Source organism: Bicyclus anynana, chromosome 8 (assembly GCF_947172395.1).
Source record: "Bicyclus anynana chromosome 8, ilBicAnyn1.1, whole genome shotgun sequence".
Taxonomy (NCBI): Eukaryota; Metazoa; Arthropoda; class Insecta; order Lepidoptera; family Nymphalidae; genus Bicyclus; species Bicyclus anynana.
Window position 1 is genome coordinate 8310123 of NC_069090.1, and position 27924 is coordinate 8338046.

At 36.5% G+C, this 27924-nt stretch overlaps 2 protein-coding genes across 5 annotated transcripts; one reads left to right on the plus strand and one right to left on the minus strand.

Annotated features, from left to right (window-relative positions):
• Nucleotides 1-269: 269 nt before the first annotated feature.
• LOC112050078 (5'-AMP-activated protein kinase catalytic subunit alpha-2) lies at nucleotides 270-13339 on the minus strand. 2 transcript variants are annotated; one of them, XM_024088216.2, is made up of 7 exons: nucleotides 12823-13339; nucleotides 12345-12650; nucleotides 11452-11751; nucleotides 10040-10235; nucleotides 5821-5947; nucleotides 5125-5244; nucleotides 270-4366 (listed from the first exon to the last, which is right to left on the minus strand). In XM_024088216.2, exons 1-7 carry the CDS (start codon nucleotides 13078-13080, stop codon nucleotides 4108-4110), a joined length of 1566 nt encoding a protein of 521 aa, XP_023943984.1. In that variant the 5' UTR covers nucleotides 13081-13339; the 3' UTR covers nucleotides 270-4107. The 2 variants fall into 2 exon arrangements, with proteins under 2 accessions (XP_023943984.1, XP_023943983.1); XM_024088215.2 differs by having other exon boundaries at nucleotides 11449-11751.
• A 705-nt stretch (nucleotides 13340-14044) lies between these two features.
• Nucleotides 14045-26917, plus strand: LOC112050114 (zinc finger protein 568). 3 transcript variants are annotated; one of them, XM_052882824.1, is made up of 10 exons: nucleotides 14045-14214; nucleotides 15757-15888; nucleotides 16776-16899; nucleotides 17655-17749; nucleotides 18220-18309; nucleotides 18907-19025; nucleotides 19738-19892; nucleotides 21108-21256; nucleotides 22592-22639; nucleotides 22963-26917. In XM_052882824.1, the coding sequence occupies exons 1-10, from the start codon at nucleotides 14179-14181 to the stop codon at nucleotides 23026-23028; spliced, it is 1014 nt and encodes a 337-aa protein (XP_052738784.1). In that variant the 5' UTR covers nucleotides 14045-14178; the 3' UTR covers nucleotides 23029-26917. The 3 variants fall into 3 exon arrangements, with proteins under 3 accessions (XP_052738784.1, XP_023944035.2, XP_023944036.2); XM_024088267.2 differs by having other exon boundaries at nucleotides 14046-14214; nucleotides 16770-16899; XM_024088268.2 differs by having other exon boundaries at nucleotides 14046-14214; nucleotides 16836-16899.
• The last annotated feature ends 1007 nt before the right edge of the window (nucleotides 26918-27924 follow it).

Below are 27924 nucleotides of genomic sequence, written 5' to 3' on the forward strand. Positions count from 1 at the left end.
TGTCATTTTTTTAACTAATTAATTGTTAATAATTTTAGCCCAAAATTAATATATTTATTATAAGTTGGCATGATTATTTAATTTTTAATGTTATTAAAGGTTCTAATAAAAGATATTTAAATATCTCATTGACATTGACAGGTGACATAAACGCAATCTCTGAGCGGTCAGACTACTTTTAATTTTTAATGGTACATTAGTATGGTATGTGTATGATTTATAAAATATGTAGGAGACTTATGGATCAAGGTGGAATTGAAACAACATCGTAGTGCTAGAATTTTAATGTCAATATTCTCATTAATAGTGGCTTAAAAATAATTCGCAATCTATGCTTAGTTTTATTTTGAAATAAATATTGATATATTTTTAGCACATTCTGCTAAAAATATATAAGCAACAATGTAGGTAATTAATATAATGTTATTTAATGATAATACTATTATTTTATGTGTACAACTGCAACACTATTGGAAGTATGTTGAAAAAGAGTCGAGTCTTCTATATTCTAATTTGGAAGAAGTGAGACTTCAGTCTACTAATATTCTAGCAATAGAAGGAGGCTGATTACTTTGCGAAAGTTCATCATGAACAGTAAATAATAGTTTATTTTTCAATTGCGAAATTTAGAAAGAACAATAGCAAAATGAATCTATGTATGAATGTTCTAAAATAGACAACAATTTATTTTGAGATCCAAGTCTACCACAGAGATTCAAGTCTTTTAAAAAACGCTAAAAATTAAAAGTAAGACTTTACTTTTATAATGTTTATAAAAATAGTTCTTCATATTATACTTAATGTAATGTAAAGAACCATTTCATGGTATGGTTTATTCATTCGACGTTCATATTAATTTTGGATGAAATCAAGACTTGGTAATAAAAAAAAGGGATCGAGTCTTTTACAACATTTCATTCCAATAATAAATACACAGTATTAATTAACTGTTGAATCAGATTACACAACAACTGTTCTTACGATACACAAAAGGCACTTTATTATTTCTTTGGTTACATAAACGGCACTTATGTATCGATTACCGGATCACATCACTTAATTTAATACCTATTTATTATATTTATCTATTACGTTACTATCTATACAATACTCTTGCGTAGAGTCCTTTCCATCAAAGAAGTCCTGAACTAAAATTGACAGCGCCTTACACAAGTGACAATAAGACCGCCATTACCAAATGACGATGAGCGCCATTAAGCCATTAGTGCCGTGTCTGGGAGACTTCTTCCATGAAAAGGACTTTAGATTAACAACATTATTTTATATAAATATCTTTAAGTTAGAACACCTAAAACAAACACACGTGTCTCTGACTCATTGAAGCTTGCTTCCTGCATCTTCACATCAAGGAGATTGCATTTCAATAGTGAATATGTATTTTTCCCATTGGCCTCTTATAATAAAAGGACGCACAATCATGTAGAAAATTTCACTTAAAAACTGGCCAATTTTGTTATGACAGTTTTAGAATTATTCGCAAAGAAAATTATACCTAAAGGCCTTTAAATATAGTCCGATATTCAATAACATCCAAAATTCAGAGCAAATTCAACCTTAAGGATTGAGTTTAAGGTTGAATTTGCAAATGCGACTACTTGAATTGAGTGCCAAGAAGTTGTGTTTGGCACTCATTGAGTGGGGACGTTGTTGGTCGCTTATTGTGCATCCACTTTTTAATAGGAGATCGATGATTTTTCCTTTATATTTTCGACATAACAAAACTCTGATGAAAGTAAAATCCCGACATAAAACGGTAATATTTGGCCTTAAATCAAATCAAATCCATATTGCATATACCCTACCAGCGCGTATTGTTGCTATAGCCTAGTGATGGGCTAGGGCCTGCATTTCATTTTATAACATTTGAAAGTTTAAATCATTAAGGATTTAAAGCCTTTATGATTGCTGACCTCCTATAGGAGATGGCACTATAAGAAGGAGAAAGTTTAAATAAATAAATATATGTACTTCATTAATACGCACATCACTTAGCCCCAAAGTAAACGTATAGCACGTGTTATGGGTACTAAGTTAGCGGATTTATCATATATATTTATACTATAAATATATAAATACACCCAGACACTGGAAAACACCAAAGCTCATCACACAAATATTTTCCAGTTGTGGGAATCGAACCCTTGGATCAGGAGCAGGGTCATCACTACCCACTGCGCCATGCGGCCATCAATAGTTTGTCATTGAGGTATAATAACAAATCTTCGAAATTTTTTTCTACCATCACTGGCGTGCACAAACTTTTCAACTAGGGTATGCATCATATATACAAATAATACTAACGAAAAATTAAAAATTACTTCTCCAATACGAGCTCGTGATTAGTTCTCATGTTAGGCAGTGCATTTTTGTGCCTATAAAATGCACGCCACTGCTCACCTGTAAGTATAACTCGTGCGTATTAACTTGACAACCAAACAAACACAGTACAAACATCGTTCGAGTCAGGTGTCAAGGTAATCAACATCGTTCGAGTCAGGTGTCAAGGTAATCCGCACGAGCTGTATAGTAGAAACTAAGTTTGGTCTGTGGTGTGGTACCTCAAAAGTCGAAGCTTCATTTGTTCATCGCTGTACCAATATCAATACAACAGTACAAAAATACAGTATTTAATTTAACTCATTTTGGTAGTATCGCATAGTCAGTGACTTCTCTCATAATAAGCGCTAGAGCCTTAAAAAAGCCTTAAAGGTAGTAAGCGAGCTTTTGTATGGCCTAAACTATACCTATTATATAACACCAATCCAATGTAATATAATTAAAAGCAATTAGTTTGTTATCTTTATGTTAATTTCACATTTTTTATTGTTACATATTTATTGCATTCAACATTTATGACGATTTAATTCATTATGAGATACCAATATAACTTAGTTACCGGTTACAATAACGGTGGGGCTAGGGGTGTTAAGAATCTCCGGCAGAGATTCCGCTGCCAACGGAGGACCTATGGTTCCGAGACTTGGTCGATAACTATGGGCCTCATAAGAAGGTTCAAGGTCACACAGCGGGTGATGGATCAGCTATGCTTAGAGTATCTCTGCGTGATCGAATCAGAAATGAGGAGATCCGCAAAAGGATCAAAGTCATAGCTCATCGAGGGATTGCTGGATGCAGGCGGCTCAGCATCGTGATGTTTGGAAGTCCCTACAAAAGGCTTATGTCTTGGCCTGATATGATGATGATGATGATGGATGATGATGATAGATGATGATGATGATAAAATAACTTAGTCATTTTTTTAATTAACTGACTCATTATCGATATTAAAGGCAGACTAGTATGGAAGCCCCAAAGTGTTTTTGTCCTTTTTTATAGAATCCCCCAAATGTTATGATGATATTCAAAGCTTAGAGTATTTAGATGCTTATTATTTCCTTCACTCGATTCACCATCTTTTAATTTTATTATGTGCTTCACCGTTATACATAATTATTAAAAACTACTCGCAAGTGAATGATGAAACTGCTTCTCAAAGTAGTAGATAGCCCAGGGTCCGTGGTACATATTTACAATTGATTACTATCAAGTTAATTTTTCGTGAGTTATGAGTAGCTTAATCTAGGTGAGACGCTAACTTTTTTATTTACGAAAATTCTTGATTCTGGTAAGCTAACTGGGTTACCTGGATAAAAAACAGCTGGTTAGTAACAACGTTTAATAACCTCGTTATTGATACAAGTTGGGAGGAGGGGAGTTTACCAAAAGTTGTTACTAACCAGATGTTTTTTTTAATGTTGCTTAATTAATAGTTATACAACTTAACAGTCACAACGTCCTACAAATTGCGTGGTACATGATCTCGTTCCGACGCTCAGAGATTTGTATTACCTGGTAACCTAGTTCAATCAAGAATTTTCGTAAAAAAAAAGTTGAGCTCATGGCTCAACAAGATGAAGCTACTCACGGAAATTAACTTGATAGTAATCAGTTGTAAAAATGTTTCACGGATAATGGGCTATGAAGTCGGATAAGACACAGAAAACATGTAAGTACGTTTTAAATCACATTTCTATCTAAAATACGTGTGGAAGAAAGGAGATTTTTTTATTCAAAACGATTGTCTAACTATCGCGCAAGCTGTATAATCAAGGCCGCGCACATTTCGAAAAACTCCATCGTGTGGTGCCCCTGAGGTTGTGTGGGGATCAGCGGCGGGGGCGGCGGGACGGGGGACGCCATGAGGGGGGAGGCGGAGTCATCGTCAGTTTCCTCCTTCTCTCCCGAGAGAGATTTGAAGTCGAGCAGATACGACTTGTAGTCCACTTGGTACAGTTGCAGGGACATCTTGACGTGCTTTTGTGTCATCTTGTTTATAGTTCGGACTCTGAAATTTATTCAATATATGTAGGCGTTACTTTGCTAAACGAATTCAAGTGATAAAGTCATTATAGAGAAGACAGAAAATCTGCGCGAGACATACAGAAATGTTGACTGTACACCATTCCCATGCTTTGAACGAGTGGGAACGGCTTTTCACGGACAATAGCAAGATAAATCAATAGGTCACTGTTTATTCTTTACATGATATTGAGAATATCTTAAATCCAAGGATCGGATGCTATGATCCACAACAGTCTTTGGCACTCTAGACACTAAATGTGAGAGATTTTGTTGATCCTTACATCTTGTCACGCGAATATCACTAATGCTATGACAATCAAAAATATGGCATTAACCAAGCACCTGTGTTGTGATAAGAAACCAAATAGTCTATAAACTATGTCAAGTGAGGTAACATTGACTAGGTATTTGAAAATCATTATTAGGTATCTTTTATCATTTTTCATTTGAAATAACCATATAGGAATTATAACGATTTAAAGTTATACGATTTTTATTTTCGATAAATAACTCCAATTATTATAGTTTTTAAGGATCTAAAGACTTTTTTTTTTCTTTCCTGGGAGGAAAAAATCCCTTCGGACTTCTGCCGGAAGGCAGGGCATGTCCGACTTGCACGGACTAAAATAACCTCCCCAACTCCTCGATCGGCACGGAACCGCCTAGCATTACTTCGTGCAGGATCTAAAGACTGGCATCAACTATCACACCAAGTTAGCACTGATTATCATAAATAAATACCTGACATGGTAAGGGTTGATGACTTTCCATTCATAGTCCAGCACCTTCATAGCTCTGAACACTTCCAGCATTATATCATTTGGCTTGCTCTGAGACCGAATGCCCAAGTGCCATTTGGCCCTGTAAAATTTAATTTAACTTGAATAATTAAATGTTAAAAAATTTATTGATGATTTGTTTTTATAGAAAAACGTGTCAATTTGTCTATATAATTTTTCCCATTTACTAGATCCTATCTTAGCAGTTTTCTCCAATTAACAACTCTACAACTTGTTAATTTTACAGCTGACGTTTTAATTTGAGCAATGAAATGTTTATCCAAAGAGCAACTTATCTACCAATTACACGCTCGCTGCAATTCTCTACTTGTGACGAATATCTTAGCATTCCATGGATTCATCGTGCGGGTGCCGGGTACATCGCGTGGTAGAGAGAAGAATTTCGAGCAGAGTCCTGAACTTGTGACTACTGGATGTAGGGTTAAGGAATTCCTTGACGATCGATCAACACTCCCCGTTCTCTGCTCGTGTTGTTCTCCCTGCCTAGCCAAGCCTCGTAATAATCACCGAAAGACTCGTAATTATCACCGAAAGACCAAACAACTCGAAATGTTTTTGGCACCGTTGAGATGCTTTGTTCTAGAGGTTAGATGGTAACTAGAACTTGAAGAAGAAAAAGAAGCACAACTGTACTAACCGCTTGACGGGAGTGCCCTTTTGTTTATCCTGTGTAAGTTGTGCAGCTGGAGTGGACTTATCGCGGAGAGGTGCAATGCGCTCAGGATGAGGTCGACCGCTTTCAGTGATCGTTGGTGGGGAACTGCCTGGGTAAAATGACAGATTTAAAAAGTAATTTTTTTTTAATTTTTTTATTCTTTACAAGTTAGCCCTTGACTACAATCTCACCTTAATCAGTAAGTGATGATATAATCTCAGATGGAAGCGGGCCAACTTGTTAGGAGGAGGATGAAAATCCACACCCCTTTCGGTTTCTACACGGCATAGTACCACTAAATCGCTTTTCGGTATATCTTTGCCGGTAGGGTGGTAACTAGCCACGGCTGAAGCCTCCCACCAGCCAGACCTGGACCGATTAAGAAAACCTCAATCAGCCCAGCCGGGCTGATTTTCGTCTTGTAGATCCACTGCGCATGCGCCACCGTCAAATATATTTGAATTGAAAAGTAACATAATTGATACTATTATGCTGTATTTGTGAGAAAACATATAATTATTTTGTATATCATACTTATATGATGATGACTCGAGCTGGAAGAAGTTATGAGCAAGTTGCACTGGGATGTCATAGGATTGTCTGAAGTCCGGAGAGAGGGGGAGGGCTCGATAATCCTTGAATCCGGCAACATGCTCTACTACCGGGAGGGCGACCAACAGTCCCAGGGTGGTGTCGGATTTATCGTTCACAAGTCCCTCGTGAACAATGTTGTAAAAGTCGAGAGTGTGTCGAGCAGGGTAGCGTTCCTGGTCCTCCGAATTACCAAACGGTATTCGTTGAAGGTTATACAGGTTTACGCACCGACCTCGACACATCCCGACGAGGAGGTAGAGGTATTGTATGAGGATATTTCTAAAGCCATACATGCCTCAAACTCTTATTACAATGTTGTGATGGGGGATTTTAACGCAAAGCTGGGCGAACGTAGCGGTTCAGAGTTGAAAGTGGGACGATTTGGGTATGGGCAACGGAACGATAGGGGCCAAATGTTGGCTGACTTCATGGAGAAGGAGGGCCTCTTTATGATGAACTCCTTCTTCAAGAAGCCACCACACAGGAAATGGACCTGGATGAGCCCCGATGGTTCCACGAAAAATGAGATTGACTTCATCTTGTCTACCAAACGGCAAATATTCAACGATGTTTCTGTGATCCATAGGGTGAAAACCGGTAGCGATCACCGAATGGTTAGAGGCACGTTGAATATCAACATTCAGCTGGAACGGTATCGACTGGTGAAGTCTACGCTCCGACCTACTCGTGCCCATATCCAAAACCCCGAGTCCTTTCAACTAGAACTGCAGAACCGCTTTGATTGCCTAGCAAATTGCGAAACTGTGGACGATCTGAACAACAGGTTCGTGGAAACTGTCCATTCCGTTGGGTCTAAGTTCTATAAGACCCACCGTACGAAAAGAACCAAAAAGTTCTCAGACCATACACTTAAACTCATGGAAGAGAGGCAAGAAATGAGATTGCAGTCTTCAGCAGATGCGTCAAAATACCGACAAATCAGTAGACAGATCTCTAAGTCGCAAACCAGCGACTTGCGAAACTTCAATACCGAGCGTATTAAAAATGCGATTGAAAACAATCGCGGCTCGAAAGTTTTCGCCAGAGATCTGACTATTGGACAGAGGCAGCTGATGCGTTTGAAGACCGAGCACGGTAATCTGATTTCTTCCAAGCCCGAATTATTAAGTGAGGTCGAGAAGTTCTATGGACAGCTATACACGACTACTCAGCAGCCTGTTGACAACTTGGCTAAAGACCCCAGAGCCAAGTTGACCCGACACTATACCGAAGATATCCCGGACGTCAGCCTATACGAGATTAGTGTGGCTCTCAAACACCTGAAGAACAATAAGGCGCCAGGTGAGGACGGAATCACAGCAGAACTCATGAAAGCGGGTGGAAAACCGATACTTAAAGTCCTTCAACGATTGTTCAATTCCGTCATTCACGAGGGCACGACGCCTGAGGCGTGGCATAGGAGCGTGGTGGTTCTGTTCTTCAAAAAAGGTGACAACACCTTGCTGAAGAATTACAGACCCATCTCGCTGCTAAGCCATGTTTACAAATTGTTCTCGAGAGTCATTACGAATCGTCTCGCTAATAGGTTTGACGACTTCCAGCCTCCCGAACAAGCCGGTTTCCGAAAAGGCTTTAGTACCATAGACCACATCCATACGCTGCGGCAGGTTATACAGAAGACTCACGAGTATAACCAGCCACTTTGCTTAGCGTTTGTGGACTATGAGAAAGCCTTCGATTCGGTGGAAACCTGGGCTGTGCTAAGGTCATTGCAGAGATGCCGAATTGATTACAGGTATATCCAAGCGTTGAAGTGCTTGTACGAAAACGCCACTATGTCAGTCCGTATTCGGGATCAGACTACGAGGCCAATTCAGTTGCAGCGAGGAGTGCGTCAGGGAGATGTGATCTCTCCGAAGCTATTTACCGCCGCATTGGAAGACGTCTTTAAGCTTCTGGACTGGGGCGGACTTGGCATCAACATCAATGGCGAGTACATCACTCAACTGCGGTTCGCGGACGATGTAGTCATCATGGCACAGACTCTGGATGACCTTAGTACCATGCTCAATGACCTCAGCAGCGTTTCTCAACAGGTGGGCTTGAAAATGAACATGGGCAAAACAAAAATAATGTGTAATGCTCATGTATCGCTCCACCCAGTTATAGTTGAGAACGCTGCACTCGAAATTGTAGACGAATACATATACCTAGGACATATGATCCAGTTAGGTAGGTCCAGTTTCGAGAAAGAGGTGAACCGTCGAATCCAACTCGGCTGGGCTGCATTCGGGAAACTTCGCGACATCTTTTCGTCCGAAATTCCTCAGTGCCTGAAGACAAAAGTCTTCGAACAGTGCGTGTTGCCAGTGATGACCTATGGTTCCGAGACTTGGTCGCTAACTATGGGCTTCATAAGAAGGCTCAGAGTCACACAGCGGGCGATGGAACGAGCTATGTTAGGAGTATCTCTGCGTGATCGAATCAGAAATGAGGAGATCCGCAGAAGAACCAAAGTCACCGACATAGCTCAACGAGTTGCGAAGCTGAAGTGGCAATGGGCGGGGCACATAGTGCGAAGAGCCGATGGACGTTGGGGTCCCAAAGTGCTGGAATGGCGACCCCGCACTAGTAAGCGCAGTGTTGGCCGACCCCCCACCAGGTGGACTGACGACATCAAGCGAGTCGCAGGGATTCGCTGGATGCAGGTGGCTCAGTATCGTGATGTTTGGAAGTCCCTACAAAAGGCCTATGTCCTGCAGTGGACGTCCATCGGCTGATATGATGATGATGATGATGATGACTTATATGAGGAGATTTTGAGCATAGAACAAACACTCAGTGGCTGATTGTTCATATGAGAAGTAACTTGGGGTCATTAGCTCATTAAGCACCAAGTTTCCAATTGTGGGCTGTTACAACAATTTCTTGGAAAAAAGAAAACTTTTATAATAATAGCACAAGCCTCATGACCTGAAGCCGCGTCGTGTTACCACTGTACTGTCTAGGTTATTCAAAGTACTGTGTAGTTTTATATTCAGAACACCTGGCACATTACTAATCAATATACATATAGCATGCAATAGCATGGACTCTACCATGTTTTTGCAATCACCAAAAATACTTAACACATTTGTTACTATAATTTGAATTTACAATTTTAGTAGTCATAAACCTAAATTACATAATCTATTAAAAATTGTCATACCTAATTATTGTTATTATTTTATCTGTGACAGCAGCTTCAAGAAGCCCCTTTGAATTTCGCCCCTTACAGTGCGAGAGTGGAGGCCAGATTCGCCCACAATTCTATGCCACTGGCATGTCTTAACTTACTTGCCACATAGAAGTCTTTGATCTCAGCCTTCTACTAATCAATAGCATGCATAGCATGGACTTTCTATCTACCATGTTTTCGCAATCACCAAAAATACGTAACACATTTGTTACTTTATTTTGAATTTACAATTTTAGTAGGCATAAATCTAAATTACATAATCTATTAAAAATTATCATACCTAATTATTGTTATTATTTTATCTGTGACAGCAGCTTCAAGAAACCCCTTTGAATTTCGCCCTTCAAAGTGCGAGAGTGGAGGCCAGATTCGCCCACAATGCTATGCCACTGGCATGTCTTAACTTACTTGCCACATAGAAGTCTTTGATCTCAGCCTTCGCAGCCTCGTCAGCGATCCTTTTGTTGTCTATGATGAGGTGGTACGCTATGGCGAGCTGGTCGTGCGGGTCGCCGCTCAGCAGCGCGTTGTGCACCTCGTGCTCGCGGACGCCAAACTTGTCGCACACCTCCGATATCGCCTCTGTGTCTATGACGCTGCTGTCCTGCCACCATCAACCATTACACTATACTCTCTGTACATTGCGAAAGGCAACTTTAGTTTTCTTCTGCTTAAGTAATTTTACTCATTAAATATTCCTCCGCTAAGACAAGACAACGAGATAAATAATAGGGATGATGACAGTTTTTTAAATTGTATATAAATTAGGAGTATGCTAATAGTACTTAAAGCAATTTGTAAAGGTAACAGGGTATAGGCGATCATTACTTTTGGAGCTACAGGGATTTAAAGGGTCAGGTTTGCGACGCTGCCGCGGATCACTGAAAAGCGCCCCATACAAAATGTAGTAGGTAGGTCGTAATGATCATTAGATTTGTATGGGCGTTCAAACAAAATTACTAATATCTTTGTTATTTGCGCATTTATGTTTATAGTTCATGTATTGAAAAAAGTCACATTTAATGTAAGGAAGCTAAAACTGTATTATTTTCGTCTAATTACGATAAAAAAAAATTTCAATCAATATTTGCTTTTTATGTATAAATTGGTTAAAATTTACCTTATTTACCCAAATGTATCATAAATTTCAATATATTCAAACCTAGTCATCATCCCTATTGTTGTTTCAGTCAATGGTCTTATAACGAAAAGCTTCGACCAACATCTTAAGAAGCTTTCACTTATCTGTTGGGTCAAGAGTCGGATACAGAAGGCAGTGATTCTTGAAATGGCACGTAATGTGAGGAGGTTCCTCACTCTGGAGCCCTGACCGCCGGTTGCTTGGGCAGTCAAATGTCCCGCAGCGGGAGGGTTTATTTTTTTATAAATTATTAATAGTGTTTTGTATTGTATTTTCATATTAACATTGTTAAAAATTTTAAAAAAGGACAAATAAATAAATGAGAGTTGAAAAAAATCTCAGCTAACCAAAAGTTAGACATCTATTTTGCCCATCTTGCTGATATTAGTTTAGCATCTATCTATATATTCATATAACAAATGAAAAAATACTGCATGCAACCAAATAAACAAAAATAATTTGATAAGGAAATAATTATTTGGTTTGATTAAAGTAGGACTATGTAAATATTCATGCCAGGTAAAACCAAAAATTAAGTAAATCTATCTAAAAATAAATAAAATACAACATGTACCCAGGATGTTTTCAGAGAAGGAATAATTTAATATTGTTAGTTACCGCTGTTAACCTCAAAACCTTTTCAGCAAAGTTAGTAGGAGTCAATAATTGTGATTACCACCTGCTCCACTGGTGAGGGAAACAAATAACCAGGCAAATCTTTTTGGAACCATTCATGTTTTTTAACATCTTCAATTGTCGCTCTTTTCATTGGATCCACTTGAAGCATGTTGCATAACAGGCTTACGACACTTTTGTTTAGATATTCTGGTATTGGGAATATACCAGATTTGATTTTTCTAAACAACGTAGGCACGTGTTCGTCGTCGAAAGGCAATGTTCCACAAAGAAGAGCGTAGAGGATTACACCACAAGACCACACGTCCACTTCGGGACCAGCATACAGTTTTCCAGATATGACCTGTGAAAGAAACAAAATGGATGGTTTTATAATTATTATAACCAAACACTTCAACCATGTAGATCCCATTCTCTTAGCTATATCTGAATGAAAAGTACCCTAAAGTGTTTTTCAGATAACATGGGTATGGTGACAGATTGTTTCACTCTTGAAAGTTTGCCACAATTCATGATATGTATTTATTATAAACTTCATAAGGCAACTGTCACTGTACCCATGCTATCTGAAAAACACTTTAGGCACTATTTTAAGGTCTGTATCTATCTCAGTACAAAGTTTCTTCCAGATGAGGTCTGGAAGAAAATCAATAGATAGTATTTAAAACTACAGCCTTTCTGGATGAATACTGTCTACCAACAAATAAATCAGAAATGAAGGTAGAAATTGCATTTCTTTGTTGGTAAACAGTACTGATCAAGAAAGGTTGTAGTATAGTAGTATTGTTGTAGAGTTATAGTCTGTAGTATTGTAGAGTTATAGTCTGTAGTATTGTAGAGTTATAGTCTGTAGTATTGTTGGGTTATATCTATAAAGCATTAGCATAGAGAACATTTACGTTGTAACTTAATAACAAGGCTTTTTTTGTCCCTTACCTCAGGTGCAGCATAATTGGGTGAGCCACATGATGTCCTCAAAAACTCACCATCCATCATCATATTAGAAAGACCAAAGTCTGCTATCTTTACATGCATATTGTGATCCAGTAATAGATTCTCAGGCTTCAAGTCCCTGTGGACTATCATGTGTCGATGACAATAGTCCACACCAGATATAATTTGTTGGAAGAAGCGTCTTGCCTCATGTTCTTGTAGTTTTCCACGTTTCACTATGTAGTCAAAGAGTTCACCTCCGGATACATATTCCATGATCATGAATATATCTGTTGCTGTAGAGATTACCTGTAAATGAAAATATTTATATACAATGACAAATGAAGGACATGTTAGGGTACTATGAATATAACAGTATGTGATGTATGATGCCTTGCTTGTTTGTTGCTGCTGCTTGCTAATATTCACGATAAATATCATAGCTACATTAATTCAAAATTTTAAGAAACAACCATCTTACCTGATACAATTTAATAATATGGGGATGCCTGAAGAGCTTGAGATTTTGTATCTCACGTCTAATCTTACCAACGACATCGAGAGATTTGATCTTCTGTCTGTTTAGAATTTTTACTGCGACCTTGTGTTTGGTCAACTGATGTTCACCAATCTTTACTTTTCCGAAAGTTCCGACTCCTAACGTTGCTCCCAACGTGTAGTGACCAATCTTCACAATAGGCTGATTGCCACTAGATATCACTACTAGCTTCTCAGCCATAATTATTATTTAAGATGAAGATTTTTGCCAAGTTCAAGGATATATTTTTCAGATGAATTACCAAGCACTTCCACTACTGTATCACATGGTAAATAATATAGTACGAAATTCGAAAATAGCACTAACTCTACAGTAAAGGAATAGCTATTGATAATACGATATATAAATAAACTATGAAGGAAAGGAAATCCAAAAGCCAACTTTTACGAATGTGTGGAAATTGGAAAATTGAACTGCTGAAACTGACACTGACAGTGACATTCGGACTCTGCAGTCTGCACAGATTACTAAGGATTCTGACGTAATGTTTATTTTGATCAGGATCATAGACTACAAAATTATTTTTGGATCTGTGACTAATTAGATAGGGACTTGTATCACATCAATTTTAATCAACAAAATTTTCATTTTTTAAGGAGGGCGAGTCACATATTTGGCAGACGAATTGATTATTTTTAGATATTGTTTTAATACAAATTTGATATTTTTAAGTTGAGAAATACTTACATGGGAAACGTAAACTAAAAGTCATTAACAGTTTTTTACAGCGTTCAAAACACAAATTAGCATTTTTAGGGAGCTGTTTTCACGACTAAAACGATTACAATAATGAAATATGGAACAGTTTTTATAAACGAGTTATATCGTTGATATTATACTTTTTTAGGTTAGCTCTTTACACGAAGAAAACGATTACAATAGTGAAACTTCGATTTTAAAGGAACAGGGCCTGTAGCCATGTGGCGCGTCGATTCTCTTTCTACAAACGCAAAGTTTTTACAAAAGCTATAAATCGTTGATCTTGTAATTTGACAGAAGGATAAAGTCGAGCGAGTCAGGTCCATATTTTATTAGTCAAAGTTTTGAAGGGTAAGTGAAGAGAAGAGAAAAAATGTGTGTTGTGTAGAAGTCGGTTTTTTTAGATATAATCTAAGGTTGTGATAAATTATCATCTGTGCGCCTGCCCCACTGTGCCCCACCCCGCTTCTACCTGTCTGTCGTCTTTCACTGACGAGCTGTCGTATAATGAGAAAAATATTGGATATTTACAGAAATACTGTTGTTTTTATGTAAAAACCGCAAAACTGTCTTTAAATTATGGATAAATGTGGAATATGCTTAAATTCCGCAGACGTAAGTACCTCTTATTAATGGTTTATGTCCTTGTTTCGTATTATACGGTCAATATTTTTTTTTTGTTTTCTTTAATGAGATTGTTATAAAAATAACGCTAGATGTTGAAATTTTACTAAGTTTAAGCTTGGAAATGCTTTTCTTCAAACAATTTTGAGTTGTATTTCACTACAGTGTTTAAGAATTTAGCACCTTACTGCAGTTGTAATAAAAAAAACCTGCATTCGAAACCTGCCCGCGTTATTTTTTTTTCTTCCCTCGACGGTCGGTCTGTTTTTTTTACTGTCTGGCTCTGCGCCGTATAAAAAACATTTGTGTTTGTTTTTTTCTGTTCGCCTCTACCAATTCGAATGCTAGCTTTCTGTTTTCGATCTCATCGTAATACTTTTAAAAATCTGAACATTGTTTTTTTATTGTGTCCGAGATTAATAATGGAAGAATACCGGCTCGGTTGGAGCTCTGCTATTGCAGTTTTAGTACAATTGTTTCTTTTATGATTATATTATAGTCCTACTCAATATGATTACTAAAACATAAAGAAAGTTAAAAAAAAAATCTGCTTGTTTGTCCAAGCTAATCTCTGGAACGGCTTAACCGATTGTAATGGGACTTTCACTGAAAGATAGAGGAGGCTATTGAGCAACATATAGTCTACTTTTCCCTAAAAAACCTTGGTCTCCACAGGATTTGTGAAGAACTGAAATTCTCACAGACAAAGTCATGTTCATCTACTAGTAATAAATGAAGTATATCTCATCAATTTAATAACACATTAGTCTGTCACACCAAACCAAAGCAGACTATAATAAATCTTGCTTTACAGAATTTAGTATAATTAATTTAATGCATTTTAGTAGTTAATTTTAAAAGACTTTAGTATTGCAAGCTTTAAATGTTTTTGCTTTAGCTCAACATAACCCTAGCTATTATTGAAACTGCCCCTGCCCCTTTAGATATCTTAATAAATGCTAATCTGTACTAATATTATGGAGGTATCTTAGGATGTATCTATGGATCTACTAAACCAATTTTGAAAATTCTTTTACCAATAGAAAGCCACATTAGTTGAAAGTGTCATAGGCTATCTCAGTAGAACTGTGAAACTATTGGATGTCTACTATATAATACTAAATTAAAAATTCTGCTGAAAGGGAAATAATTACTAAGCAACAGGAAGATAATTTTACTGGAGAGCATTTAAAAGTTATAATCTTTATACATAAATGCAAAAGGTCATTCATCATATCTCGAAAATCACTTGACTTACAAAGTTGAAATTTTTCAGGGAGGTAGTTTGTAGGTAGTAGACATTCACAAAAATAAATTTTGGGAGAGGGCCAGATCAAGAGGAGGTCTAAGGGCGGACAGTGTCTGCTAGTTTTATATATAACTCTCATACTATCCCAGAGTGCTATAGGCTATATTTTATCCCTGTATTCTTAAGGGAACGGGAAACATGCTGATGACATCTGTTATACTTTTAATTGTTCTTTACTTATTTCTATCTTTTAAATTTATTTATTTATTTTGTACTCCCTGCAGCAATTATTTGAGACAGGCAAAGATGGTGTGTATGCTTGTTTCAAATGTCAACCCTTGGTCCCCGAAGTTACTATAGATGACAACAACCAAGAAGACACTGAAGACCAGTTACAGCCATCTCTGAAAGATGAAGTAAGTTTTTATTTATGTGTATATGACTAAGTAAACCATATTTTTTGAAGTTATACAGGAATTTTTTGTATAAGTAAGTTTATAATTTCATAACTCCACAAGGTTTACTTCGTTCATTTGTTGTCCTTTCACTCTATTGAAATTTTCATGCATTTTGTCTGGTGGAGATAAAAACATATCTCTATATATATAAAAACACTGATATATCTTGTTATGACAAAATGACATTTTGTCAGCCAATGAAAAATATCACTCCCTCTTTCATTAAGAGAAAGCGTGTTATATTTCTGGTTTGGATGCTCATTTTGTTCTCTTTTTGTCTTCATGAGATATGTTGTGGGTCATATGTTGGGCCTACTGTTATACTGTCAATGCCAATATTCAGCAAGATTCTTTCTGCTGCATATTGATAGCAGATTTTGATAAATAAACATAAGATTCCTTCAGCTTGTGTGAATTAAATTGTACTGTGTTTGTTAGATTGTGTTTGGAAACCAGGTGCAAGTTAATGCACACGAGTTATACACTCAGAATATTGACTGCACTAATTTTGAAAGGTAACACATTTTAAAAGGTATCACTTGCCAGTATCACATTACCTAAGACTATAACTGGGGATTATAAGTGACATTGGCACAGGCTATTTTTATTTTTAAAAATAAATTGATTGCCATTCCAAAAAAAAATTAATAATATGTGTTTGACACATTCAAAATCAATGTTAATTTTACTGGCAAATAATTAATATTCTGTATCAAACTAAAAGATACTTAGAGATTATTTAGTTGATTCTATCAGATTTTAATGACATAAAATAGGAATCAAAGCGGGCATAGCTGCGTCCGCTGCTAGTCATTACAATATGATGTGTTTGACATCAGTTGCAGGAGTCCGAGAGTGGGCTGTACTGTGAGATCTGCAACAAATATTTTAACAAGAGCATGCAGTTGCAGAACCACATGCGCAACCACCGCGCCGAGCGCCGCTTCGTCTGCACCTACTGCAATAAAGGTAACATCACCAGTATCAGCCTATTTTTAACCTACACTAAACAGCAATAAAGGTAATATCATCAGTATCAGCCTATTTAAAATCTACGTTATAAAATCAATAAACTAACGTCATCAGTATCTGTCTATTTTTAACCTACATTAAACAGCAATAAAGGTAACATCAGCAGTATTAGCCTATTTTTAAAATACACTAAACAGCAATAAAGGTAACATCAGCAGTATTAGCCTATTTTTAAAATACACCAAACAGCAATAAAAGTAACACCAGCAGTATCAGCCTATTTTTAATCTACATTAAACAGCAATAAAGGTAACATCAGCAGTATTAGCCTATTTATAACCTACATTAAACAACAATAAAGGTAACATCAGCAGTATCAGCCTATTTTTAACCAACATTCCTTCCGTATCCTACTTCTCAGTTCTATTATCGTCCAATGACAAAGCTGGAAGGTACGACAAAAGGCTTAGATATCATTTTTAGAGACAAAATTCATTGACTACAGCCAAGGCAGTAGTTGATGCATTTTTTCAAGGCTTACATAAAAAAAAATTAAACCTGGTATAGATTGTTGCCAAGCCAAAGGAAAAAGTATACAGAGTTTGGAAGAGAATAAATAAATTAAAATAAATTAAATAAAAATAAATTCCTGATTATTATTAATATTAATAAACTTCTTGCATTGAAATACAAACTGTAAAATAATTGTTTTGTTGTTGATTTTTTTTATTGATGGCATAAAACTTTTACAGCCTTTTCTCAGTCGAACAATTTGCGCGCGCATCTTCGTATTCACACCAACGAGCGACCATATAAATGTCAAGAGTGTGGAAAAGCTTTTACACAGGTACAAATTTTAGAAGTTTGTAGTATTGTATTTAAAATTCAAGTTTCATATGGTTGAAGCAGCATTTGTCTGTTAGTATATAAGGCACAAATTGTCTATTTGTTACTTATATATCTTATTATATGTATATATATTAATTGCTGTTCGTTAGACTCGCTAGAACTCTAGAAAACGGCTGAACAGATTTACCTTATCTTGGTCTTGAAATGTTTGTGGAGTTATAGGGAAGGTTTAAAAGGTGAGAAAAATTACAATGATTGCCGGGAAAACCATAAAAATTTTCTATTTCCCATACAAACATTTTAAAGTCAAGGGGTAGGGTAAGGGAAGAGTAGTGTAGAGTAGGGATAGGGGAGAAATGCACATAAGTCAAAGTGAAGCTTGACCGGATAAGCTAGTATAAGTAGTAAATTTAATTCTTAAGATGCTTAATTATGGTAGAAAAATAAATAATGATTATTATCTTTCAGGTCACAAATTTAAATAATCATGTACGTCTTCATACTGGTGAGAGGCCATTTGTATGTCCGGAGCCTGGTTGTGATAAAGCATATGCACAGGTAAAAATGCAGTAAATTTGGCTATATAAAAAATTTTTTCAAAACACAAAAATTATTAAGCGTAACATATTTTATATCTACATAATAATTACGTGATAATTTTTTATACTGTATAATTTTTCTACCTACATTTACATTTTCCTATTTACATAATAATTATTTTTAGATATCTAAGGATATTTACTTAAGACATTATGACTTCTGAAGACAACATTATAACAAAATTGTAAAGGTTTAGTACAAAAAGTGGATGCACAATCAGCGACCAAAAAACGTCCCCACTCAATGAGTGCCAAACACAAGTTCTTGGCACTAAATTCAAGTAGTTCCTTTTTCAAATTCAACCTTAAACTCAATCATTAAGGTTGAATTAGCTCTAAATTTCGGATTATTGAATATTGGACTATATTTAAAGGCCTTTATAATAATGTATATTTTTTGTATAATTTTCTTTAACAATCATTCTAAAATTGTCAAAGCAAAATTGGCCAGTTTTTAAGTGAAATTTTCTACATGGTTGTGCGTCCTTTTATTATAAGAGTGACCTCTGAGTGAAGCATAATATAAAAGGAAATAAAAGGAAATAATTGTTTCCAGGTAACAAATCTAAACCAACATCGTAAGAGGCATATAAGCGGGCGACCTATGGAGCCCAACTATGACTGTACTGTTTGCGGCGAACGATTCTCTCAAAGAAATCACATGTATATGCACAGGTAAAATCATAAAACCCGTTCATAACTTTGTGGCAGCCATTTGTAAAACGCTGTGAAAACTTTTGACTAAATTTTTTGAGACTGATGAGCTTTTCTTGAAAGAAATTTTCAGTAAAAATTCTCAACCCAGAGTTGAAAATTTGGTGTATTTTTACCCACTAACTTGCATGTTGTTTGGTAGGTCTAAGCTCCATACACTCTCGTATATAGGATGTCACGTAAATAGTACGACATACTTGACGACCGTAAAATTTCCGTAAACCGTAAACATATATTGCGTTCCGTAAACCGTAACCTCGATGTCAGCTATCATTATGTAGAGTATGTCGTAATATTTAGGGGACACCCTGTAAAATATATACTACTAGCGTACCCGTTCAAGCTTTTGATTTGACTTATGTGGACTTCTTCCTTACCTGTAAAACCTACCCCTACTCTATTCCTACCCTAATTAATTTTCTTGAATTGGCGGATTGTTTACTACTGATATCGCTATCTGTTATAATAGTTTCGACATAACATAAGCGGCTATAAATTGAGATGTACTCGAGATGTGCAAATTTTATTAAATTATTTAAGTAGTTTAAGAGTCCATCGAGGAAAAATTTATATATATTAGTCTTGGTCCTGTAATAACGCGATGGTGAATCAACTTGTGAAGTAACACATGCATTTATTTATTGAAAATCAATATGATGTGATGTATCACCAGACGAGAGGCACACTACATCAAGAGTCCCGGCACGCGCGCCAGCAGTCAGCGGCACACGTGCAAGCTGTGCTCCGCGTCGCTACCCAGCGAGAAGAGCCTGCAGGAGCACGTGGCGCAGCACTCCGTCAAACTGAAGCCGCAGCCGGAGGAACACAGTAAGTTCATCTGCCACCTCAGACCAATCACCTTTGGACTTGTTTCACACTCAAGCTCACCAACAGTCTGTCCTTTTTTGAGGGGAACGAGGTAAATCCACACATCGAAAAATTTTAACACCAATTGGTAATGATTAACAGAAAACCAATAATTGAACAGATAAAGGCTTAGCCATATGTTATCTTGATATTGTTGAATTAACCAAATGGTGTAAGTATGGCCTTATTTTAATTAGAATTTAAAATTTAAATATTTTTATTTTTAATTGACCTAATTTATATCGTAAAACTTCACTGCTTTGGAAGAACCGCACACCTATAAGAAGACCCTACCGAGCGAGCCCATACTTTTTAGGTGGTTTAAAGGTAGCCTTCCGTTCTTGGCGACCGTGACGCGCGATCGTGACAGGGTCGCACGACCCACTGTTTAGTGTGAATTTATATGGAGCACTAAACAAAAGTCGTTAAAGTTAGTCGCGCGACGCGGTCTCGGGCTTTGTTTAATGCTCTATATAAATTCATACTAAGCAGTGGTTGCAGGTCGCGGTCGCTAAGAACGGAAGGCTACCTTAAGAGATGTGAGTCCAACAGATCGGATAGTTGACAAATAATAATCATTGAGCGCAGGGCCGGCCCGTTCATACGGCGAACGGAGCAGTCGCTTCAGGTGCCAAATCCTAGAGAGCGCCTAAATGATAATCCTACTCAACCGTAGACGGTACTGCGCCTGATTTTCAATTGGTCACCCCAGAGTATGGTCAAGTACTTCGCGTTCAATTCTCAGTTCTTACTTTACACTCATGGTATAGTCAAAGTCAAAGTCAAAATTCATTTATTTCAAATAGGCTTAGTTTACGAGCTCTTTCGAAACGTCAGGTAATAATATTTAACTTAAGATAATGGTGATAATAATCATTCAAAAACTGGGTTCCAAATGCGCCTTGGTCCCACAACAAACTCAGCCAAGGTTTATTTTTTTTATATACCACCATTTTACAAAGTTATTTAAAACTAACCACACAGACGTATAATACAGTTTAACACCAAGCTTTTTTATCATTTAAATACTCATTAACACTATAATAAGACTTTGCTAAAAGCTTGTGTTTAATATAGGTTCCATATTATTAGGAAAAAAGGAGAGGCGCCATAGTTGGATCTCGCTCCATTTTAAAATTTATACGGGCCGGTGCTGATTGAGTGCATCGTTCGCAGAGTGGGGCGTGTCGTGCGTGTTCTCGTCGTGCGGCGTGCGGCTGTCGTCGCCGCGCGAGCACACCGAGCACCTGCTGCGCGCGCACCAGCTGCGCGTGCTCGCCAACACGCACGCCCAGCACCCGCCGCGGCGCGGGCGCCCGCCTAAGGTACACACACAGTCATCTCTATACTAATACCAGCAGACCCGGTTAATTTTTTTTTTTCGTGTTGAGTAAGTGCCGATGGCTCCATGTGGGATCACCACTACGGCGTCACGGGGGGATTTGAGCGAGCGCAGGAGCATAGCCTGATGAGACCCGAAGGCTGAAATAAAGTTAGAGGACGGAACGACTCTCTAAGGGCGTCTCCTATGAGACTCGGACCTCGGCTTAGAGGTTAGATATCGGGGACCTTGTCTTCGCCGGCGAAGACGCTGTGTTGCTTGTGATTGTGTTGCCCGGGAAGCATTGTCGGTCGTCATGTCATCGTTTGGATAGCAAAGGACGTTTTTGGGACGCCTCTGCTTGAAGTTAGCGTTAAGGTTGGGAGTGTAGTTGCAGGCCTCAACCACTAGTTGGTTGGGATGGATAGCAGCTCTGTCGAAATAGTTTTGAGAGAGCTGTTTCAGGTAAATCTATTGAAGGTAAATCTAAGTCTCAGTGGAGGTCGTTATTGCGTACAAACTACGGTGCGCCCGTGATTTGTTGCAGAAACCGGTTTTGCAATGTTTGGAGCGGCTTAAGGGTCGTTTTGGGACGGTGGGCAAACACTTAGCTTCGCTTTGACTTGTGCGCACTTCTTACCTATCCCTGCCCTACCCTACTCCTACCCTACCCCTACCATACTCTGCCATTGTCAGATTTGACAGATATCATATTGTATTATCAAATTGTATGAATAGATTCATTCCATTGTTGCTCTACAGACTACTGGGCATTATCAACCCTGGTCTGGTCAATAATTTTTGAAACAAAAAATAATTACAGTAGGATGAAACCCATTATAAAAGGAGGGCAATATGATAAAAATGAAAGGAAAAATAAATTACGGTCGATCCGAGTTCGGGATGTGGGAGGGCTTGAGTTTTTAAGGGTAAAAAATGGTTTATCTTGAGTTCCGGCAAAACTACTAAGTTGTAGGTAATAAAAAGATCTACAACGTTTGTATTTACAATTTTTTGACATAACCTCAAAATTTAGGTGAATAATTTAAATAATCAAGTTTTTGGTTTTTTGTTTTTATCTTTTCAAAAATATTTATTTTTTCGCCTTATTTTAACTTAATATCACTAAAGCACCCTAATTTTCCATCGAAAATTCTCGCATCAAAATATCAGCTTTTTCCGAAAAATCTGGGGACTTTTTGTTCGTCGTTTCGTTCATAAGAACATAACGTAACGTTAATAGACGTTTTTTACAATTATTTTATCGATAATTTCTTCGCCATTGTGATTTTCTTGTGTATGACAAAACCAATCATAATAATAAAATATTTTGTTGCAGATTTTAAAAGATCCCCTAGATGTCTCTGATCACCAGGAATATGAAGAGGTAAGTTTGGTTCATAGTGTCAAAGGGCATCGTAGGCCCCAGAGGTGACATAAGAGCATGGTACGGCGAAAGGTTTTCAGTTTAAAAAATAACAGAATTCGTGACTATTTTTCCTTTTTTGTACAAAATGTAAAAATTTACGCATTTTAAATAACTTCATCCTGTATATTACGGGTTACTTTTTGTTTCTAATTAAAAATCCCACAAAAAACTCAACTCAACACAAAGTTTTTTTATTATAACCATTTTCGAAGTCGCCAGTCAATCCAATCCAATCAATATTTCAACTGACTGTGATTATACTAACAAATATTATCTTACAGGTAAAAATAGTTAAAGAAGAACCACAATATGTGCCCAAGTTGAAAGTGCAGAGCTTGTTTCATTGATAAAAGCTATATATAATGCAGACATTCAATGAGAGTAACAATTAAAATTAAAAAAAATAATTTCCATTATTTCACAGTTTTAGTAACAAAATAATGAACCACTGTAATATGTATGTACTTATTGGATATCTATTCGATAATAATAATAATAATTAATTGAGTATTAAAGTGTGTTTCAAGAAAATTCAAGAGATCTATAGATAGATATAGATAGTTAACTTTAAGTGATAAGTATAAATATTATAAGTGCAATTTACTTTTAAATATTATTGATAAGTTGTAAAGAAAGAAATTATTATATATACCTATTATACATTTATAATAATAGTTAAATAAGAAACTGGCAATAAAATATATTATCGTTTAACAAGACCTTAAGGATTTATAAATGTTTATTTTTCTGATATTTTAACCATCACAGAGTGCAAAAGACAGTAATATTTTCCTATTGAATTTAATAAATTATTTATGAGTTTACAAAATATTGTGTTATAAAATTTTATTGTTGGGATTCTGTTATCAATCATCATGTAATCATCTCAGTCTAACCATTCCTTAGGTATCAGTCTCGCTATAGTAACTGTGTATCGACCGAGTCGTCTGACAAATAATCTTTCAGGCGATACATTTGATAACGCGCGAAAAATAACTTAAATACAAGTCTCAAAGAAGTCCCCATTTATGGTCAACACATGATCGAAAAAGAGAACAATATTTATGCTATGTCTTGCTTTGTTATGGGGCGAAAAAGGAACCACAAAAGAGATAAATACCTATGTTATGTGTTTCGTTGCTATGGGGCGAAAGAGGAAACGCAAAAGAGAGCAATACCTATGTTATGTGTTTCGTTGCTATGGGGCGAAAGAGGAAACGCAAAAGAGAGCAATACCTATGTTATGTGTTTCGTTGCTATGGGGCGAAAGAGGAAACGCAAAAGAGAGCAATACCTATGTTATGTGTTTCGTTGCTATGGGGCGAAAGAGGAAACGCAAAAGAGAGCAATACCTATGTTATGTGTTTCGTTGCTATGGGGCGAAAGAGGAAACGCAAAAGAGAGCAATACCTATGTTATGTGTTTCGTTGCTATGGGGCGAAAGAGGAAACGCAAAAGAGAGCAATACCTATGTTATGTGTTTCGTTGCTATGGGGCGAAAGAGGAAACGCAAAAGAGAGCAATACCTATGTTATGTGTTTCGTTGCTATGGGGCGAAAGAGGAAACGCAAAAGAGAGCAATACTTATGCTATGGCTTTCGTTGTTACGGAGTGAATGAGGAAACACAAAAGAGAGCAACACTTATGCTATGTCTTTCGTTGTTATGGGCCGAAAGCTGAAACGCAAAAGATCTACTTATGCTATGTCTTTCGTTGCTATGTGACAAAAGAGGAAACGCAAAAGAGAGTAATATGTATGTTGTCTTTCGTTGTTATGATGCGAAAGAGGAAACGCAAAAGAGAGTAATATTTATGCTATGTCTTTCGTTGTTAAGGGGGAGTGATACTGGCGTAGTACCTAGGATGTGTTGATGCCAGGTATAAAAATACATTTGATGATGATACATTGCCCACGTTATGATATATGTATATTGTATATCCCTATTACAGAGTAGGTTACTGTTAAAATTAGGCTATTTTTAATGATTTGAGCTGGACTCCGAAACTATCTTGACACCGTTTTTTAAAGGTATGTATAATTGTATTTAAAATCGGTCAGATATGTTGTGATCTAAAATATATCACAAGAAAATTGTTATTAATGTGATCATTAAGGTTTCTATGATAAGGTATAGAATTTAGTCTGCTTGAAAATGTATGGTCTCGGAAAAGTATTATTTATTATTTTAAAGATAGTTTCTATGTTTGGTTCGAACTGATGTAAATTGTTGTTATTTATATAACAAAACCCGTCACTCAGTGGTATTATGTTGTATATTTTTTTAATGTATGTATATTGTATATATATCATTTTTAGCAACACACAGTTGCAGCGATGCCTTAATGTAATATTACGGCATAAGCCTACATTATCATCATCGATAAGACGATGTCCTTAATTCTAGAATTTGGGCCAATTAAAACTTAAAAATAGCATTTCTGCATTTATGTTGTACAATTGAAGTTTTTAATAAAATAAATAATTAAAAAAAGTTATTGTGTGACACAGGATGTTAAGACATAAGTCCTTTGTTTTTTAGCCATTTGCAAAATTTTACCTGTTTATTTACAGATATATTATCTCTTTCGTACTTAATGTACAAATATAATATTTTTATGTCACGTACCTACCTATTATATCGCCTGCATATCTAAGATAGTTTAGATATTTTATTATATTCGATTCTCGAAGTTAATGTACAGGATGTACCGTAATTTATGGATCAAACGCAAGTTTGAGAATAACCACCTATTTATCTAAAACTAATGATTACTTTTGAAAATCATATGTTCTTGATATTATATTACATTTTTATTTTTAAAATTTTTCTACATTGAATTAGGTTTAATGCTGTAGCTACTGTAATTAAGATTTTAATGATCTGATTTTTGTTGAATATTACCTACGTATAAATCCGAAAAAAATGCAACTTGGTCACACTCCGGGTTTTTTCATGAGATAATTAGGTGGTGTATCTCTGCTGTATCCGCTTGCGTTTGATCTATTAATTATGGGACATTTTGTATACACTTGATATTTTCTCAATTTAATTTTTAAACTATATATAATAACGTATTTAAGTGATGAAATGAAAAGCTTGTTTTTAATATAAAAAGCATGATAGTAACAGTAATAGCCATCTTGAATCATAATATGTGACATAGAACTTTAGAGGAATGAGGCGGCCTTAAAGCTAAGTTAGGCGATGAGAATTTCTCAAATGCTAGTAAAAGATTCTTCCTGCCTATGTTTTTTCGGCCCTATACGTATATATCACTGCATTTTTTTATTAATTAAAGGAACTGCTGTACTTTTCATTCAGTTCACAAGTTAACAACACAGAAATGCGCTTCTCCTGTCACCTTACCTACAACCAGTGAAGGGCCTGTAGCAATTTGGCATGTCGATCTTCTTTCTACGATTGCGAACGCTTCAAAAATTAATTAATATATGAGAATTACTCGTATACAGGTCACGTGATCAAGTTATCGATCGAAACTGTCATTTTCATGGATCTTTCCAGTTAAGCGTTAGCGTTTGTAGAAAGAGAACCGATGTGCCACATGGCAGACCCGAAACCTCGTCATAAAATAGAATCTATACCTAGAAACTATCTGTAGCATTCGAGAAATTAGCCTTGAGTTACCGCCGTATCATTCCTCTGAAGTGTTGTTTTTGTCACTAGTTCAGACAAACCTTTTTGGACTAACAGCCTATGAATGTCAGACCTTTCTTATTTTATAAAAGCTTCTTTTTCTTATTCTGTAAATTTGTCAGCTCATGTTTCTAACATAGGTAAGTACAGTTGGCGATTTACGGAATTTGCACTATGGTCAGCAATAGTTGCTATACGGTTGCTAACGGTTATCTTTTTTATTAAAACCTGCTACCGAAGCCTGATGATCAGAGCATCACAGTTGCTTCGTACTTACTTAAGGTAGAAGCGTGGGCTGACAAACTTCCAACTTTTACAATGAGGCAGTTCTGGCAATGACAGGCTGCCGTTGTGTATGTACACGTAATGATAGCAGGCTTGTAGCTATATTAGTATAAGGTGCAAATGTTCCTATGAGTGTCAGAGTATCGGTTTAGTTATTGGATGGATATGAAGCGTTGTAAGTAGTTGTATAGACGACAATTTCAATATTTCTAGCCTTGTTAAGCGGAGTGTGTGGCGGAGATTTTTCTATTAACATACACTTATCTTAATAATAAAATATACAATTTTCAATTAAGCTGAGTTTATTTTTTTTTTACCACAAAAGAACAGCACAAGATTGTGTAGTAATAAGGTATTTATCATCTAACCAAAAAATTGACACAAACACTGTGCTAAGTGATTTAAAACAAGAAACTAGCGACTGTGTGTTAGTACATTGAATATAACTATTGATTTATTACCAAAAAATAAAGCTGGCGATAGCGTTAGACCACGAAAAACCCAGTTTTAAAATATTTGTCTATGTGAACGCTAGAGGTCCTAACAATGTATCATCTATGGTCCTAACGACCAGACACGCCATAAGAAGGCTATAGGCTATATATTAAATAAATAAATAAAATAAATGAATTTTTATTTCAGTTCAAGAACCATATAAATAATAATCTAGATGAGTTAGTAAGATTAATAACAATTTTTTACCTTAAACTATGTTAGTATTGTTAGTGAACCTAAAAATTAAAATTAAAAATAAAAATAAAAGTAACATCTATCTATGTAACATCTATCTACAAAAACGGCCTGTAGCCATAGCTATCCATCGTGCCACTATTGGGCAGCTCAACCTCTCCAATATTGAGCCCAGGATGCTGTTGTGGCCATCGCGAAGACGTTGTAGGAGTGAAGCTGCCTTTTTGCGCATGATAGCATGGAAACCATCAGTGCGAGCATCGAAGAACATGCCACTTGCACTACAATACCTTGGCAACCCCAACAACATCCTAAACCCATTATTGTATTGAACTCTAAGGGTATTTAGTGATCTAAGTGAATATGTCACCCACAAACCACTCGAGTAGAACGATTGACAGTAGGCTTTGAAAAGCGTTATTTTAACTTCTTTGGTACATCGAGCAAATCTGCGGGCAAGCATATTACACCTAACTGACAAAGCCCTTCGTTCTCTTTCTATGTCATCATCATCCCTTAAGTTCTCTTTTATGACGTGTCCTAAATACCTGAATTGCTTCACGACCCTAAGCTTCACACCTCCTAAGCATACCGGCGGCACATACTTTGGCC